The 18,818-nt window shown below is 54.2% G+C and overlaps 1 protein-coding gene across 3 annotated transcripts in view; it reads left to right on the forward strand.

Moving 5' to 3' along the window:
* ARFIP2 (ARF interacting protein 2) overlaps positions 1-18,818 on the forward strand; it is a 103,032-nt gene that overhangs the window by 62,455 nt on the left and 21,759 nt on the right. For all 3 annotated transcript variants that reach the window (XM_069969293.1, XM_069969295.1, XM_069969294.1), the window contains 2 exons: positions 7,937-8,049; positions 13,234-13,455. In XM_069969293.1, the coding sequence (XP_069825394.1) occupies positions 7,937-8,049; positions 13,234-13,455 (335 nt within the window). The remainder of the gene's footprint in view (positions 1-7,936; positions 8,050-13,233; positions 13,456-18,818) is intronic.

Consider the following 18,818-nt stretch of genomic DNA (forward strand, 5'->3'; position numbering starts at 1 on the left):
GTGGTGTTCCCGGTTGGGCAAAATCCCTGCCTCCACCCATAGTGTAAGGTATCTTAATTGACCCGCCAGGTAATATAAATAGATATCCAGCAGAGACATTCCTCCAAGGGTCTTAGGTCTCTAAAGGGTTTGGAGACTCAGTTTTGACCTGGAGGCACCCCAAATAAATGATGGGAATTATGAATGGAGGTTTCTAAAAAAGGACCGGGGAATCGGGGCGGAGGCGTGTTCCAACAGGTATAAACATTTTGGTAAAATAACCATTTTTATGAGGTTAATGCGCCCTGGCACCGCCAGACATTTCGATTTAACGAAATCTAAGAGAGGGTGGATATTCATTTTAGCATCTAGGGAGTACTGCCTACAGATTATAATGCCCAAGTATTTGAACTGAGCCACTACCGGCAGACCCTGAGCATTGGCCGTCCATCCCTCAGGACGTAAGGGTAGAAAGACTAATTTTGACCAATTTATGTGGAGGCCAGAAAATCTTCCAAAGGTATTAATAATAGAGATAGCCAGAGGGAGGGTGGTAGTGGGGGAAGACATACAGAGAATAGTGTCATCTGCATAGAGACCCACCCTATCTTCCCTATCACCAATAACAATACCTTTATACATTGGGTGCCTCCTCAGTTTTAACGCCATAGGCTCAACGGCCAGTGCAAATAGGAGGGGCGACAGTGAACACCCTTGACGGGTACCACGAGACAAAGGGAAGTATTGGGAGTATATGCCATTTACCATGATACGCGCTTTGGGGGACTGATACATTAATGACACCCACTTAATAAAATTGGAACCAAATCCAAAACGTCTAAGGACTTCCTGTAAGTATCCCCATTCCACGGAGTCGAAGGCCTTGGCCGCATCTAGTGAGGCCAAGGCCCAAACCTCCCCTCTTGCTCCCCCCACCTGGACAATGGATTGCACTCTACGAATGTTATCTGAGGTAGAACGTCCCAGGATGAATCCCGACTGGTCACAGTGAATTATTTCAGTAATATATTTATTGAGCCTATTAGCTAGCATTTTTGTAAGGATTTTATAATCTAAATTAAGTAATAAAATAGGCCTGTATGAACTACTATCTAAGGGGTCTTTTTTAGGCTTCAATAAAACAATAATAGTGGCCTCGTTCATAGAGTATTTAAACATATTTAACATTATATGGGAGATCTGGTCCAGATATCGTTTAAGAACCTCAATCGGGATTCCATCTGGGCCAGGGGCCTTACCCACCTTAATGTCCGAAACAGCGTCCAGGAGCTCCTCAGCCGTAAATTCGGCCTCCAAAGCGGAGCTACTGTCTGCTGCTAGTGTTGGGAAGGGAATGTTATCTAGATAGTCATGTAACTCCGGGGTAGTGTAATCCACTCTGGTTGTGTACAGGTCCATATAGAAATTAGTGAATTGCTGAGCTATGCTATCGTCAGAGCTATGCGTCACACCCAGGGAAACTCTTATCTTAATGATGGCCGGGAAGGCTGAATTCTGATGTATTAAATGTGCTAGCATTTTACTGGACTGGTTCTCCAGTTCGAAATATGTTTGTTTAGTGGAGAATAATTTCCTACTGGCCTTCTTCTTGATATGGAGCAGGTAATGGCGGCCAGCTGCCAACCAGGCTTGTTTATGGGCCTCAGTGGGGTCCTGTATAAATTGTGACCGCTGCTGGTATCGGCTCAACCCGGTCCTCCAGACCTGACACCCGGGCCTCCAGAACTGACACCCGGTCCTCCACGTGACGGACCCGCTCCCTGAGTGCCTGCATGTCTTGCCTGATGAGCCCCACATCTATCTTCACCTCCTCTATTTTGCCTGTTAGGGAGGTAGTGCTGGCCGCAATGGCCTCTAGCATGGAGGTAAGCTGGATCGATACCTCTTTCAGGGTGGGCTCCGGCCGCTCGTCGCTGTCATATGCCGGTGGCTCTGCCGCTGCACTGGAGTCTCACTTTGCGTACCATTTATGGGCCTCATATTGTCAGATGCAAAGCAATCCACCATCCTGAAGTGGCCATTTTCTACTGGCGATTCATCCCAAACTTAAGCTTCTCACTGCGCCTATCTCTGCCCTGACTAACAGGGTGATGCCAAACTATAAGCTCCTGAGGCCAAGGCAACTTTTCTCCAGTTGAAGTGCTTGCGGCAGCACCTGTTTTGCATCACCATGATGTCTTCATACGATTCTTTGAGGAACTAGTGGGCAACCCTGATGGTGTGGGAGAAATTTCTGCATGAGAGTCCCAAGGGGAGGAGGGTTACTTGCAGCTTTTTCTCTAAGCTCTTTTCCCTGGGTGAGAAGAACTTGTCCATCGGGGACAGAGAACTGCTGGCCACTGAGCTCGCCATCTATAAAATGGTGCTAAATGTTGGAGGTTGCTGCTCATGTGGTCGTCACTTACACCAACCACAACAACCTTACTCAGAGAAAGCTGTGGCTTGCATAGAAAAGAATGCGGATGGTGAACGGTGTGCTCCAAGTCATAAAGTCTAGCTGTCCTCACTGAATATCCTTATGAAGGTTTCCTGCTATAAATTTGATCCTTTGGCCCTTGATCCTTTTAAGGTCCTGAAGAAGATCAACACATAGGGGGAGATTTATGAAAGGTGTAAATATACACCTGGGGCAAATTGGCCACAGCAACCAATCACAGCTCCTCTTTTATCCTACCAGAGCTGAGAGCTGAGCTGTGATTGGTTGCCGTGGGCAGTTTACACCAGGTGTATATTTACACCTTTCATAAATCTCCCCTAGTATCCTAAAAACTTGCGGTCTCATCCCTGGTACCGCTTTGACCCTCTCTTTAATGACCCGACTTTGCCTGTTATCCAGTGTATCTGTAATCTGGTATTTTAACCCACACTGGGACCATGTTGTGACCTGGTATCCTTTAGCTGTGAAATCTTCTGCAGCCTGGAGAGGGATAAAGGGTGAAAAACTATGGAACTAACGCTGTCTGTCTTCCCTTAGAGCGAGAGCGCTGTCTGTCTTCCCTTAGAGCGAGAACTCTGTCTGTCTTCCCTTAGAGCGAGAACTCTGTCTGTCTTCCCTTAGAGCGAGAACGCTCTCTGTCTTCCCTTAGAGCGAGAGCGCTGTCTGTCTTCCCTTAGAGGGAGAGCGCTGTCTGTCTTCCCTTAGAGCGGGAACGCTGTCTGTCTTCCCTTAGAGCGAGAGCGCTGTCTGTCTTCCCTTAGAGCGAGAGCGCTGTCTGTCTTCCCTTAGAGCGAGAACGCTGTCTGTCTTCCCTTAGAGCGAGAACGCTGTCTGTCTTCCCTTAGAGCGAGAGCGCTGTCTGTCTTCCCTTAGAGCGGGAACGCTGTCTGTCTTCCCTTAGAGCGAGAGCGCTGTCTGTCTTCCCTTAGAGCGAGAGCGCTGTCTGTCTTCCCTTAGAGCGGGAACGCTGTCTGTCTTCCCTTAGAGCGAGAGCGCTGTCTGTCTTCCCTTAGAGTGAGAGCGCTGTCTGTCTTCCCTTAGAGCGAGAACGCTGTCTGTCTTCCCTTAGAGCGAGAGCGCTGTCTGTCTTCCCTTAGAGCGAGAACGCTGTCTGTCTTCCCTTAGAGCGAGAGCGCCGTCTGTCTTCCCTTAGAGCGAGAGCGCCGTCTGTCTTCCCTTAGAGCGAGAGCGCCGTCTGTCTTCCCTTAGAGCGAGAGCGCTGTCTGTCTTCCCTTAGAGCGAGAGCGCTGTCTGTCTTCCCTTAGAGCGAGAGCGCTGTCTGTCTTCCCTTAGAGCGAGAAAGCTGTCTGTCTTCCCTTAGAGCGAGAGCGCTGTCTGTCTTCCCTTAGAGCGAGAGCGCTGTCTGTCTTCCCTTAGAGCGAGAGCGCCGTCTGTCTTCCCTTAGAGCGAGAACGCCGTCTGTCTTCCCTTAGAGCGAGAGCGCCGTCTGTCTTCCCTTAGAGCGAGAGCGCTGTCTGTCTTCCCTTAGAGCGAGAGCGCTGTCTGTCTTCCCTTAGAGCGAGAGCGCTGTCTGTCTTCCCTTAGAGCGAGAGCGCCGTCTGTCTTCCCTTAGAGCGAGAGCGCCGTCTGTCTTCCCTTAGAGCGAGAGCGCCGTCTGTCTTCCCTTAGAGCGAGAGCGCCGTCTGTCTTCCCTTAGAGCGAGAACGCCGTCTGTCTTCCCTTAGAGCGAGAGCGCCGTCTGTCTTCCCTTAGAGCGAGAGCGCCGTCTGTCTTCCCTTAGAGCGAGAGCGCCGTCTGTCTTCCCTTAGAGCGAGAGCGCCGTCTGTCTTCCCTTAGAGCGAGAGCGCCGTCTGTCTTCCCTTAGAGCGAGAGCGCCGTCTGTCTTCCCTTAGAGCGAGAGCGCCGTCTGTCTTCCCTTAGAGCGAGAACGCTGTCTGTCTTCCCTTAGAGCGAGAGCGCTGTCTGTCTTCCCTTAGAGGGAGAGCGCTGTCTGTCTTCCCTTAGAGCGGGAACAGAGTTTGTCTTTCCTAAGATCTAGAACGCTGTCTGTCTTCCCTTAGAGCGAGAGCGCTGTCTGTCTTCCCTTAGAGCGAGAGCGCTGTCTGTCTTCCCTTAGAGCGGGAACAGAGTTTGTCTTTCCTAAGATCTAGAACACTGTTCTAGGCTGGGACGCTTTCTGTATCTCTTAGGAGCGGGAATACTGCCTGGCTTTTGAAAACGTCTGTGTCTTCATGGAGCGGGAACAAGTTTTTTTTCTAGAAGCAGAGGGTTCCATGAAGTAGGACAGTTCTGTCCTTGTGTCTCGGGGTTGGGGTGTTGTTTTTTTCTTATTACCTCTTTGGGTTGTCTTTGCTCTTGAGGGTGTATGTGTTGTTATCCGTGCCATGTATACAGTAGGATCTTTCCTGTAAGTTCAGCCTGTTTGTTGGCTTTCTCCTCTGTCTGCTGGATGTGGGAGCTTTTCATGACCCATGGCTTCTGCTGTAATGGTGGCTGCCATGTTGAGTTGTCGGACAGGGGAATAAGTGTCATGAAGTGTAGGGATTGGTTAAGGGATGATCCTGCGGGAGGATTTTCAGAAAGTTTTATATCCAAGAAGCAGCATTAGATTCCTATATTGTCCTCCCTATGAAGAAGGAACTGTCCATGAGCTGACGGCTGGGAGGTCATTGGGAGACTGAAGGCATTATTCTACTAAACGATTATCGTTCATAAACTCGCTCCAACGACCGTTAGTTAACGATCACTAAACGATTTATTATAGTGAACGATAACACATAACACACGTGGGAATGTGAACGATATATGTAGTGTAACGATTATTTTGCAATCGTTACATGGTCGTTTAAAACGTTCGCCGGGTTGATCATGACCATACGAAACACCTACTTTTTTTTAAACCTTATTATGAACGATTTCTAATTTTACAAACTGATTCGCGAATTATCTTTCAAAGACCAACGATTTTTTTTCGACATGCTGAAAAACTATTTTGAACGACTCACCAACGATTTTGCAGTTGTCATTCGCTCATTTACAGCTATTCCACGGAACGATTATCGTTAACGATCGGTCGTTGGAGAAAGTTTATGAACGATAATCGTTCCATGGAATAGGGCCTTAAGTAGTGAGGGCATTCTGGGTAACTGCATCTGTGTGTTTTCTCTGTCAGGGAGGAACATCATCTGTTATCACTATTTCTCAAACTCACTTGTCTTCTGTATTGTTTTTCTTATGCCTCTTACTTTTAGCATTTCCTTTGCCTCGTCCTGTTTCTTTTATATCATCTGTGTGATTCAATTTTATCTTCAACATCTCTATTATTCCCTTATCCACATCTCTTCTTCTTCTTACTCTTCACATTCATCTTCCCCCTGCCACGTTACTCCATCCTCCTCATCCTCCCTCTCACTCTTTACATTGGTCTTCCACCTGCACCGTTACTTCTTCCTCCTCCTCTCTAACTCTTTACATTGGTCTTCCACCTGCAACTTTACTCCTTCCTCATCCTCTCTAACTCTTTACATTGGTCTTCCACCTGCACCGTTACTCTTTCCTCCGCCTCCTCCTCTGTCTCACTCTTTACATTCATCTTCCACCTGCACCATTACTCCTTCCTCCTCCTGCTTCTTCTCTCTCACTATTCACATTGGTCTTCCACCTGCACCGTTACTCCTTCCTCCTCCTGCTTCTTCTCTCTCACTATTCACATTGGTCTTCCACCTGCACCGTTACTCCTTCCTCCTCCTCTCTCACTATTCACATTGGTCTTCCACCTGCACCGTTACTCCTTCTTCCTCCTCTCTCTCACTCTTTACATTGGTCTTCCACCTGCACCATTACTCCTTCCTCCTCCTGCTTCTTCTCTCTCACTATTCACATTGGTCTTCCACCTGCACCGTTACTCCTTCCTCATCCTCTCTCACTATTCACATTGGTCTTCCACCTGCACCGTTACTCCTTCCTCCTCCTCTCTAACTCTTTACATTGGTCTTCCACCTGCAACTTTACTCCTTCCTCATCCTCTCTAACTCTTTACATTGGTCTTCCACCTGCACCGTTACTCCTTCCTCCTCCTCCTCCCTCTCACTCTTTACATTGGTCTTCCACCTGCACCGTTACTCTTTCCTCCACCTCCTCCTCTCTCTCACTCTTTACATTCATCTTCCCCCTGCACAGTTACTCCTTCCTCATCCTCTGTCTCACTCTTTACATTCATCTTCCACCTGCACCATTACTCCTTCCTCCTTTTGCTTCTTCTCTCTCACTATTCACATTGGTCTTCCACCTGCACCGTTACTCCTTCCTCCTCCTCTCTCACTATTCACATTGGTCTTCCACCTGCACCGTTACTCCTTCCTCATCCTCTCTCACTATTCACATTGGTCTTCCACCTGCACCGTTACTCCTTCCTCCTCCTCTCTCACTCTTCACATTGGTCTTCCACCTGCACCGTTACTCCTTCCTCCTCCTCTCTCTCACTCTTTACATTGGTCTTCCACCTGCACCTTTACTCCTTCCTCCTCCTGCTTCTTCTCTCTCACTATTCACATTGGTCTTCCACCTGCACCTTTACTCCTTCCTCCTCCTGCTTCTTCTCTCTCACTATTCACATTGGTCTTCCACCTGCACCGTTACTCCTTCCTCATGCTCTCTCACTATTCACATTGGTCTTCCCCCTGCACCGTTACTCTTTCCTCCTCCTCTCTCTCACTCTTTACATTGGTCTTCCACCTACACCGTTACTCCTTCCTCCCGCTCCTCTCCTCTCACTCTTCATATTTGTCTTCCCCTGTACCGTTATTCTTTCCTCTTGATCATTGCCTACCCATTATCTCTCATCCTTTGCATATTATTATTATTATTATTATTATTATTAATAATCATCTTTCATTCCGCCGGGCCATGTCTCCTTCTGCCTTTCTTTCTTCACCCTTTATTCCTTAATGCATCTTTAGAACCTCAGCCCCATAGTTGCAGCCCTCCCAGACCTCCAGTTATTTCTCCCAGCCAGTCGGCAGCCTGCAGGATAGCCAGTCATGATAGAGATGCAGGTAAAGTCTGAGATGTTTGGATATAAGTAGATCATTAGTATCTAGAACTGTGAATGCCTATCTAGAACCATAGATGTCAGTTTATCTCTGCCTCCTTTATTAGTGGAGAATTTATTGTGATGGCTTGTAGAACCTAGTTATATCAGCTATGATGGGCGAGAGGTAAGCCATGTTACACACCATAACAACCATATTACATCCAGGTAGAAACAGTGGGAACTATAGGTAATAGCCATGCCAGGGCCCTCATGATAAAACTGTTCCCCCCCAAACCCCAATGGCTCTGGGCGGCTGGATTCTATCAATATGGACAGAATAGTAATTGCAATGATCTGACATTCAGAACTTCCGGCTCATACCCCCTTGTGCAGACCAGTAGATTGTCCCCGACCTGACTGACTTCCCATGTGGTGCTCAGAGTCTCTTCAGAGGATAATGAGAGTGATGGTTATTCTAGTTGGTGAATGTGATGTCTTTTTTCCAGGATCCATGTCTCAGCCGTCCTCACACCCATCACTCACATCTGAGGAGCTGTCTCGTGGGTTAGCAGTGGAAAAGTTTGACATGGTGAAGAAGTGGGGGATCAATACATATAAAGTAAGAGAGTTCTCAAGTACTGAGAGCCCCCTCGGCAACTTTGCTATCCTCTTGTCTCTTCCTTCCTCTGCTGTACTCCCGTCTCCTTCCACTGCTGTCCTCCTACCTCCTCCTTCCTATGCTGTCCTCCCTCCTTCTGCTTCCTCTTTTGTCCTCCCATCTTCTACTTCCTCTGCAGTCCTCCCACCTCCTCCTGCCTCTGCCGTTCTTGCCCCTCCTTTCCTATCCCGTCCTCCCTTCTCCTCCTGCCTCTGCCGTCCTCCTATCTCCTCCTTCCTCTGCCGTCCTTCTGCCTCCTCCTTCCTCTGCCGTTATAAGATCTCTTACCTATGCTGTCTTCTCTCCTGCCCCCTCTGCTGTCCTCCCACCTCCTCCCTCCTCTGCCATCCTCCTGCAGTCTCCTTACTATGCTATCTTCTCTCCTCCTGCCCCCTCTGCTGCCCGCCCGCCTCCTCCTTCCTTTGCTGTCCTCCCGCCTCCTCTTTCCTCTGCCGTCCTCCTGCCTCCTCCTTCCTCTGCTATCCTCCCGACTGCTCCTTCCTCTGCCGTCCTCCTGTCTCCTCTTTCCTCTGCCGTTCTCTTACCTCCTCCTTCCTCTGCCATCCTCTCTCCTCTGCCTTCCTCCCTCCTCTGCCTTCCTCCAGCCTCTGCCTTCCTCCCGCCTCTTCCTTCCTCTGCCGTCCTCCCGACTGCTCCTTCCTCTGCCGTCCTCCTGTCTCCTCCTTCCTTTGCCGTCCTCCCTTCTCCTCATTCCTCTGCCGTTCTCCTACCTCCTCCTTCCTCTGCCTTCCTCCCTCCTCTGCCTTCCTCCCGCCTCTTCCTTCCTCTGCCATTCTGCCACCTCCTCCTTCCTCTGCCATCCTCCCGCCTCCTCCTTCCTCTGCTGTCCTCCCGCCTCCTCCTTCCTCTGCCGTCCTCCCGCCTCCTCCTTCCTCTGCCGTCCTCCCGCCTTCTCCTTCCTCTGCCGTCCTCCCGCCTCCTCCTTCCTCTGCCGTCCTCCCGCTGCCTCCTTCCTCTGCCATCCTCCCTTCTACTCTTTCCTCTGCTGTCCTCCCGTCTCCTCCTTCATCTGCCGTCCTCCTGTCTCCTCCTTCCTCTGCTGTCCTCCCGTCTCCTCCTTCCTCTGCCGTCCTCCCTTCTCCTCCTTCCTCTGACGTCCTCCCGTCTCCTCCTTCCTCTGCCATCCTCCCGCCTCCTCCTTCCTCTGCCGTCCTCCCGCCTCCTCCTTCCTCTGCAGTCCTCCCACCTCCTCCTTCCTCTGCAGTCCTCCCACCTCCTCCTTCCTCTGCCGTCCTCCCTTCTCCTCCTTCCTTTGCCGTCCTCCCTCCTCTGCCATTCTCCCACCTCCTCCTTCCTCTGCCGTCCTCCCGTCTCCTCTTTCCTCTGCCGTCCTCCCGTCTCCTTCTTCCTCTGCTGTCCTTACGCCTCCTCCTTCTTCTACCGTCCTCCCTCCTCTGCCATTCTCCCGCCTCCTCCTTCCTCTGCAGTCCTCCCTTTTCCTCCTTCCTCTGCCGTCCTCCCTTTTCCTCCTTCCTCTGACGTCCTCTCTTCTCCTCCTTCCTCTGCCGTCCTCCCTCCTCTGCCATTCTCCCACCTCCTCCTTCCTCTGCAGTCCTCCCGCCTCCTCCTTTCTCTGCCGTCCTCCCTCCTCTGCCGTTCTCCCACCTCCTCCTTCCTCTGCCATCCTCCCTTCTCCTCTTTCCTCTGCTGTCCTCCCGTCTCCTCCTTCATCTGCCGTCCTCCTGTCTCCTCCTTTCTCTGCTGTCCTCCCGTCTCCTCCTTCCTCTGCCGTCCTCCTGTCTCCTCCTTTCTCTGCTGTCCTCCCGTCTCCTCCTTCCTCTGCCGTCCTCCCTTCTCCTCCTTCCTCTGCCGTCCTCCCGTCTCCTCCTTCCTCTGCCGTTCTCCCTTCTCCTCCTTCCTCTGCCGTCCTCCCGTCTCCTCCTTCCTCTGCCATCCTCCCGCCTCCTCCTTCCTCTGCCGTCCTCTCTTCTCCTTCCTCTGCCATCCTCCCTCCTCTGCCGTCCTCCCGCCTCCTCCTTCCTCTGCCGTCCTCCCGCCTCCTCCTTCCTCTGCCGTCCTCCCTTTTCCTCCTTCCTCTGCCGTCCTCTCTTCTCCTTCCTCTGCCATCCTCCCTCCTCTGCCATCCTCCCTCCTCTGCCGTCCTCCCGTCTCCTCCTTCCTCTGCCATCCTCCCGCCTCCTCCTTCCTCTGCCGTCCTCCCTTTTCCTCCTTCCTCTGCCGTCCTCTCTTCTCCTTCCTCTGCCATCCTCCCTCCTCTGCCATCCTCCCTCCTCTGCCATCCTCCCGCCTCCTCCTTCCTCTGCCATTCTGCCGTCCTCCCGCCTCCTCCTTCTTCTGCCATCCTCCCGCCTCCTCCTTCCTCTGCCATTCTGCCGTCCTCCCGTCTCCTCCTTTCCTCTTCCATCCTACCGCCTCCTCCATCCTCTGCTGTCCTCCCGCCTCCTCCTTCTTCTGCCGTCATCCTGTGTCCTCCCTCCTCTGCTGTCCTCCCGCCTTCTTCTTCCTCGTCCATCCTGCCTCCTCCCTCCTCTGCCATCCTCCCGCCTCCTCCTTCCTCTGCCGTCCTCCCGTGTCCTCCTTCCTCTGCTGTCCTCCCGCCTCCTTCTTCCTCGTCCATCCTGCCTCCTCCTTCCTCTGCCGTTCTCCCTTGTCCTCCTTCCTCTGCCGTCCTCCCGCCTCCTTCCTCCTCTGCCGTCCTCCCGTGTCCTCCTTCCTCTGCCGTCCTACTCCCTCCTCTGCCATCCTCCCGCCTCCTCCCTCCTCTGCTGTCCTCCCGCCTCCTCCTTCCTCTGCCGTCCTCCCGCCTCCTCCCTCCTCTGCCGTCCTCCCGTGTCCTCCTTCCTCTGCTGTCCTCCCGCCTCCTCCCTCCTCTACCGTCCTCCCGTGTCCTCCTTCCTCTGCCGTCCTCCCGCCTCCTCCTTCCTTTGCCGTCCTCCCGCCTCCTCCCTCCTCTACCGCCCTCCCGTGTCCTCCTTCCTTTGCTGTCCTCCCGCCTACTCCTTCCTTTGCTGTCCTCCCGCCTACTCCCTCCTCTGCTGTCCTCCCGCCTCCTCCCTCCTCTGCCGTCCTCCCGCCTCCTCCTTCCTCTGCCGTCCTCCCGCCTCCTCCCTCCTGTGCCGTCCTCCCGTGTCCTCCTTCCTCTGCCGTCCTCCCGTGTCCTCCTTCCTCTGCCGTCCTCCCGTGTCCTCCCTCCTCTGCCATCCTCCCGCCTCCTCCCTCCTCTGCTGTCCTCCCGCCTCCTCCTTCCTCTGCTGTCCTCCCGCCTCCTCCCTCCTCTGCCGTCCTCCCGTGTCCTCCTTCCCCTGCTGTCCTCCCGCCTCCTTCTTCCTCTGCCGTCCTCCCGCTTCTCCTTCCTCTGCCGTCCTCCCGCCTCCTCCCTCCTCTGCCGTCCTCCCGTGTCCTCCCTCCTCTGCCGTCCTCCCTTCTCCTCTTTCCTCTGCCGTCCTCCCTTCTCCTCTTTCCGCTGCCGTCCTCCCTTCTCCTCTTTCCTCTGCCGTCCTCCCGTGTCCTCCCTCCTCTGCCGTCCTCCCTTCTCCTCTTTCCTCTGCCGTCCTCCCTTCTCCTCTTTCCTCTGCCGTCCTCCTGTGTCCTCCCTCCTCTGCCGTCCTCCCTTCTCCTCTTTCCTCTGCCGTCCTCCCGTGTCCTCCTTCCTCTGCCGTCCTCCCGTGTCCTCTTTCCTCTGCCGTCCTCCCGTGTCCTCTTTCCTCTGCCGTCCTCCCGTGTCCTCTTTCCTCTGCCGTCCTCCCGTGTCCTCCCTCCTCTGCCGTCCTCCCGTGTCCTCCCTCCTCTGCCGTCCTCCCGTGTCCTCCCTCCTCTGCCGTCCTCCCGTGTCCTCCCTCCTCTGCCGTCCTCCCGCCTCCTCCCTCCTCTGCCGTCCTCCCGTGTCCTCCCTCCTCTGCCGTCCTCCCTTCTCCTCCCTCCTCTGCCGTCCTCCCGTGTCCTCCCTCCTCTGCCGTCCTCCCTTCTCCTCTTTCCTCTGCCGTCCTCCTGTGTCCTCCCTCCTCTGCCGTCCTCCCGTGTCCTCCCTCCTCTGCCGTCCTCCCGTGTCCTCCCTCCTCTGCCATCCTCCCGTGTCCTCCCTCCTCTGCCGTCCTCCCGTGTCCTCCCTCCTCTGCCGTCCTCCCGTGTCCTCCCTCCTCTGCCGTCCTCCCGTGTCCTCCCTCCTCTGCCGTCCTCCCGTGTCCTCCCTCCTCTGCCGTCCTCCCTTCTCCTCTTTCCTCTGCCGTCCTCCCTTCTCCTCTTTCCTCTGCCGTCCTCCCTTCTCCTCTTTCCTCTGCCGTCCTCCCGTCTCCTCTTTCCTCTGCCGTCCTCCCTTCTCCTCTTTCCTCTGCCGTCCTCCTGTGTCCTCCCTCCTCTGCCGTCCTCCCGTGTCCTCCCTCCTCTGCCGTCCTCCCGTGTCCTCCCTCCTCTGCCGTCCTCCCGCCTCCTCCCTCCTCTGCCGTCCTCCCGTGTCCTCCCTCCTCTGCCGTCCTCCCGCCTCCTCCCTCCTCTGCCGTCCTCCCGCCTCCTCCCTCCTCTGCCGTCCTCCCTTCTCCTCTTTCCTCCGCTGTCCTCCCTTCTCCTCTTTCCTCTGCCGTCCTCCCTTCTCCTCTTTCCTCTGCCGTCCTCCCTTCTCCTCTTTCCTCTGCCGTCCTCCCTTCTCCTCTTTCCTCTGCCGTCCTCCCGCCTCCTCCCTCCTCTGCCGTCCTCCCGCCTCCTCCCTCCTCTGCCGTCCTCCCGTGTCCTCCCTCCTCTGCCGTCCTCCCGTGTCCTCCCTCCTCTGCCGTCCTCCCGCCTCCTCCCTCCTCTGCCGTCCTCCCGCCTCCTCCCTCCTCTGCCGTCCTCCCGTGTCCTCCCTCCTCTGCCGTCCTCCCGTGTCCTCCCTCCTCTGCCGTCCTCCCGCCTCCTCCTTCCTCTGCCGTCCTCCCTTCTCCTCTTTCCTCTGCCGTCCTCCCTTCTCCTCTTTCCTCTGCCGTCCTCCCTTCTCCTCTTTCCTCTGCCGTCCTCCCTTCTCCTCTTTCCTCTGCCGTCCTCCCTTCTCCTCTTTCCTCCGCTGTCCTCCCGTCTTGCAGTCATCCTCTGCTCTTCTGTTCTGTGCCGTGTTCTCCCCTCATACTGAGCTTGTAGTGTGGACCCCTCTGTTCTATGGTCCCGATGGCCACTGATCTCTGTCTCTTCCTCCAGTGCACAAAACAGTTAATCTCCGAGCGCTTTGGTCGGGGGTCCCGAACTGTGGACTTGGAGCTGGAGACCCAGATTGAGCTTCTCAGAGACACTAAGCGGAAGTACGAAGGGGTCCTGCAGCTGGCGCGAGCTCTGACGGCCCATTTCTACAGCCTGGTGCAGACACAGAGGGCGCTGGGTGACGCCTTCTCTGATCTCAGCCAAAAATCTCCAGAACTCCAGGTTGGCATCCTCCAGAGAAGTGTACTCCCTCCAGAGCATCATTCATGTCCCCCTCCTCCAGAGCCTGTGAACATTTTCTTCAGATCAGCACACGTTCCATGCAGCGTGTGCCCCTCATAGCCAGACAGCCCTTCAGAGTATGCCCTGGTGGGCCCAAGCCGTGACACTAATGTACCCCTCATATCGAGCAGGATACAGCCGAATCTGGACCAGTCACCACATTCTCCAATATCTTACCCCCATATCATATTCTTCCTGGCCAAAATGTATCTCCTACACCATTTCCTGTACACATCCCCTCCAAACCACCAGGGTTATCCTCACCATACACTGTACATGCCCCCTCCAGAGCACCAGGGATAGCCTCACCATACACTGTACATGCCCCCTCCAGAGCACCAGGGATAGCCTCACCATACACTGTACATGCCCCCTCCAAAGCATTGGGGACATCCTGACCTTACACTGTACACATCCCCTCCAGAGCACCAGGGATATCCTCACCATACACTGTACGCATCCCCTCCAGAGCACCAGGGATATCCTCACCATACACTGTACATGCCCCCTCCAGAGCACCAGGGATAGCCTCACCATATACTGTACATGCCCCCTCCAAAGCATTGGGGATATCCTGACCTTACACTGTACACATCCCCTCCAGAGCACCAGGGATATCCTCACCATTCACTGTACATGCCTTTCTCCAGAGCACCAGGGATATCCTCACCATACACTGTACGCATCCCCTCCAGAGCACCAGGGATATCCTCACCATACACTGTACATGCCCCCTCCAGAGCACCAGGGATAGCCTCACCATATACTGTACATGCCCCCTCCAAAGCATTGGGGATATCCTGACCTTACACTGTACACATCCCCTCCAGAGCACCAGGGATATCCTCACCATTCACTGTACATGCCTTTCTCCAGAGCACCAGGGATATCCTCTCCATGCACTGTACATGGCCCCTCCAGAGCAATGAGGATATCCTCACCATTCACTGTACATGCCTTCCTCCAGACCCCCAGGGATATCCTCACTATTCACTGTACATGCCTTCCTCCAAACCACCAGGGATATCCTCCCCATACACTGTAAATGCTTTTCTCTAGAGCTCCAGGGATATCCTCACGATATACTGTACCTGTCCCCCTCCAGACCCCCAGGGATATCCTCACATACACTGTAAATGCCTTTCTTTAGAGCATTGAGGATGGTCTCACCATACACTGTACATGCCCCCTCCAGAGCACCAGGATATTCTCACCATACACTGTACATGCCCCCTCAAGAGCACCAGGGATATCCTTACCATACACTGTACATGCCCCCTCCAGAGCACCAGGATATTCTCACCATACACTGTACATGCCCCCTCCAGAGCACCAGGATATTCTCACCATACACTGTACATGCCCCCTCAAGAGCACCAGGGATATCCTTACCATACACTGTACATGCCCCCTCCAGAGCATTAGAAGTATCCTCACCATACACTGTACACATCCCCTCCAGAGCACCAGGATATTCTCACCATACACTGTGCCTGTCCCCCTCCAGAGCGCCAGGGATTTCCTCACCATACACTGTACACATCCCCTCCTGAGCACCAGGGGTATCCTCACCATTCACTGTACATGCCTTCCTCCAGACCCCAAGGAATATCCTCCCCATACACTGTACATGCCTTCCTCCAGACCCCAAGGAATATCCTCCCCATACACTGTACATGCCCATCCAGGACGTCAGGGATATCCTGACCATACACTCCAAACCACCAGGAATATCCTTATCATAAACCACCAGGAATATCCTCACCATACACTTACCTGTCCCCCTCCAGACCCCCAGGGATGTCCTCCCCATACACTTTACATGCCTCATCCAGACCCCCAGGGATATCCTCCCCATACACTGTACATGCCCCCCCTCCAGACCCCCAGGGATATCCTCAACATACACTGTACATGCCCCATCCAGGACTTCAGGGATATCCTTACCATACACTCCAAACCACCAGGAATATCCTCACCATAAACCACCAGGAATATCCTCACCATACACTTACCTGTCCCCCTCCAGACCCCCAGGGATATCCTCCCCATACACTGTACATGCCCCCCTCTGGACCCCCAGGGATATCCTCCCCATACTCTGTACATGCCTTCCTCCAGACCCCCAGGGATATCCTGCCCATATGCTGTACATGCCTTCCTCCAGACCCCCAGGGATATCCTCTCCATACGCTGTACATGCCTTCCACCAGACCCCAGGGATATCCTCCCCATACACTGTACATGTCCCCTCCAGACCCCCAGGGATATCCTGCCCATACACTGTACATTCCTTCCTCCAGAGCACCAGGGATCTCTTTTCCATACACTGTACATGCCGTCCTCCAGAGCACCAGGGATATCCTCCAATACAATGCCCCCTCCAGACCCCCAGGGATATCCTCCCCATATACGCCTTCCTCCAGACCCCCAGGGATATCCTCCCCATACACGCCTTCCTCCAGACCCCCAGGGATATCCTCCCCATACACTGTAAATGCTTTTCTCTAGAGCTCCAGGGATATCCTCACGATATACTGTACCTGTCCCCCTCCAGACCCCCAGGGATATCCTCACATACACTGTAAATGCCTTTCTTTAGAGCATTGAGGATGGTCTCACCATACACTGTACATGCACCCTCCAGAGCACCAGGATATTCTCACCATACACTGTACATGCCCCCTCAAGAGCACCAGGGATATCCTTACCATACACTGTACATGCCCCCTCCAGAGCATTAGAAGTATCCTCACCATACACTGTACACATCCCCTCCAGAGCACCAGGATATTCTCACCATACACTGTGCCTGTCCCCCTCCAGAGCGCCAGGGATTTCCTCACCATACACTGTACACATCCCCTCCTGAGCACCAGGGGTATCCTCACCATTCACTGTACATGCCTTCCTCCAGACCCCCAGGGATATCCTCCCCATACACTGTACATACCTTCCTCCAGACCCCAAGGAATATCCTCCCCATACACTGTACATGCCCATCCAGGACGTCAGGGATATCCTGACCATACACTCCAAACCACCAGGAATATCCTTATCATAAACCACCAGGAATATCCTCACCATACACTTACCTGTCCCCCTCCAGACCCCCAGGGATGTCCTCCCCATACACTTTACATGCCTCATCCAGACCCCCAGGGATATCCTCCCCATACTCTGTACATGCCTTCCTCCAGACCCCCAGGGATATCCTGCCCATATGCTGTACATGCCTTCCTCCAGACCCCCAGGGATATCCTCTCCATACGCTGTACATGCCTTCCACCAGACCCCAGGGATATCCTCCCCATACACTGTACATGTCCCCTCCAGACCCCCAGGGATATCCTGCCCATACACTGTACATTCCTTCCTCCAGAGCACCAGGGATCTCTTTTCCATACACTGTACATGCCTTCCTCCAGAGCACCAGGGATATCCTCCCATACAATGCCCCCTCCAGACCCCCAGGGATATCCTCCCCATATACGCCTTCCTCCAGACCCCCAGGGATATCCTCCCCATACACGCCTTCCTCCAGACCCCCAGGGATATCCTCCCCATACACTGTAAATGCCCCCCTCCAGACCCCCAGGGATATCCTCCCCATACAATTCCCCCTCCAGACCCCCAGGGATATCCTCCCCATACACTATACCTACCTTCCTCCAAAGCTCCAGGGATATCCTCCCCATACACTGTACATGCCTTCCTCCAGACCCCCAGGGATATCCTCCCCATACAATGCCCCCTCTAGACCCCCAGGGATATCCTCCCCATACAATGCCCCCTCCAGACCCCCAGGGATAATCTCCCCATACAATGCCCCCTCCAGACCCCCAGGGATCTCTTTCCCATACACTGTACATACCTTCCTCCAGAGCACCAGGGATATCCTCCCCATCCAATGCCCCCTCCAGACCCCAAGGGATATCTTTCCCATACACTTTACATGCCTTCCTCCAGACCCCCAGGTATATCCTCCCCATACACTGTACATACCTTCCTCCAGACCCCCCGGGATATCCTCCCCATACACTGTACATGCCGTCCTCCAGACTCCCAGGGATATGCTCCCCATACAATGCCCCCTCCAGACCCCCAGGGATATCCTCCCCATACACTGTACATACCTTCTTCCAGACCCCCAGGGATATCCTCCCCATACACTGTACATGCCGTCCTCCAGACTCCCAGGGATATGCTCCCCATACAATGCCCCCTCCAGACCCCCAGGGATATCCTCCCCATACACTGTACATACCTTCCTCCAGAGCACCGGGGTTATCCTTCCCATACAATGCCCCCTCCAGACCCCCAGGAATATCCTCCCCATACACTGTACATGCCTTCCTCCAGACCCCCAGGGATATCCTCCCCATACACTGTACATACCTTCCTCCAGAACCCCAGGGATATCCTCCCCATACACTGTACATGCCGTCCTCCAGACTCCCAGGGATATGCTCCCCATACAATGCCCCCTCCAGACCCCCAGGGATATCCTCCCCATACACTGTACATACCTTCCTCCAGAGCACCGGGGTTATCCTTCCCATACAATGCCCCCTCCAGACCCCCAGGAATATCCTCCCCATACACTGTACATGCCTTCCTCCAGACCCCCAGGGATATCCTCCCCATACACTGTACATACCTTCCTCCAGACCCCCAGGGATATCCTCCCCATACACTGTACATGCCGTCCTCCAGACTCCCAGGGATATGCTCCCCATACAATGCCCCCTCCAGACCCCCAGGGATATCCTCCCCATACACTGTACATGCCTTCCTCCAGACCCCCAGGGATATCCTCCCCATACACTGTACATACCTTCCTCCAGACCCCCAGGGATATCCTCCCCATACACTGTACATGCCGTCCTCCAGACTCCCAGGGATATGCTCCCCATACAATGCCCCCTCCAGACCCCCAGGGATATCCTCCCCATACACTGTACATGCCGTCCTCCAGACTCCCAGGGATATGCTCCCCATACAATGCCCCCTCCAGACCCCCAGGGATATCCTCCCCATACACTGTACATACCTTCCTCCAGAGCACCGGGGTTATCCTTCCCATACAATGCCCCCTCCAGACCCCCAGGGATATCCTCCCCATACACTGTACATACCTTCCTCCAGAGCACCGGGGTTATCCTTCCCATACAATGCCCCCTCCAGACCCCCAGGGATATCCTCCCCATACACTGTACATACCTTCCTCCAGAGCACCGGGGTTATCCTTCCCATACAATGCCCCCTCCAGACCCCCAGGGATATCCTCCCCATACACTGTA

Source organism: Dendropsophus ebraccatus, chromosome 5, assembly GCF_027789765.1.
Source record: "Dendropsophus ebraccatus isolate aDenEbr1 chromosome 5, aDenEbr1.pat, whole genome shotgun sequence".
Classification (NCBI taxonomy): Eukaryota; Metazoa; Chordata; class Amphibia; order Anura; family Hylidae; genus Dendropsophus; species Dendropsophus ebraccatus.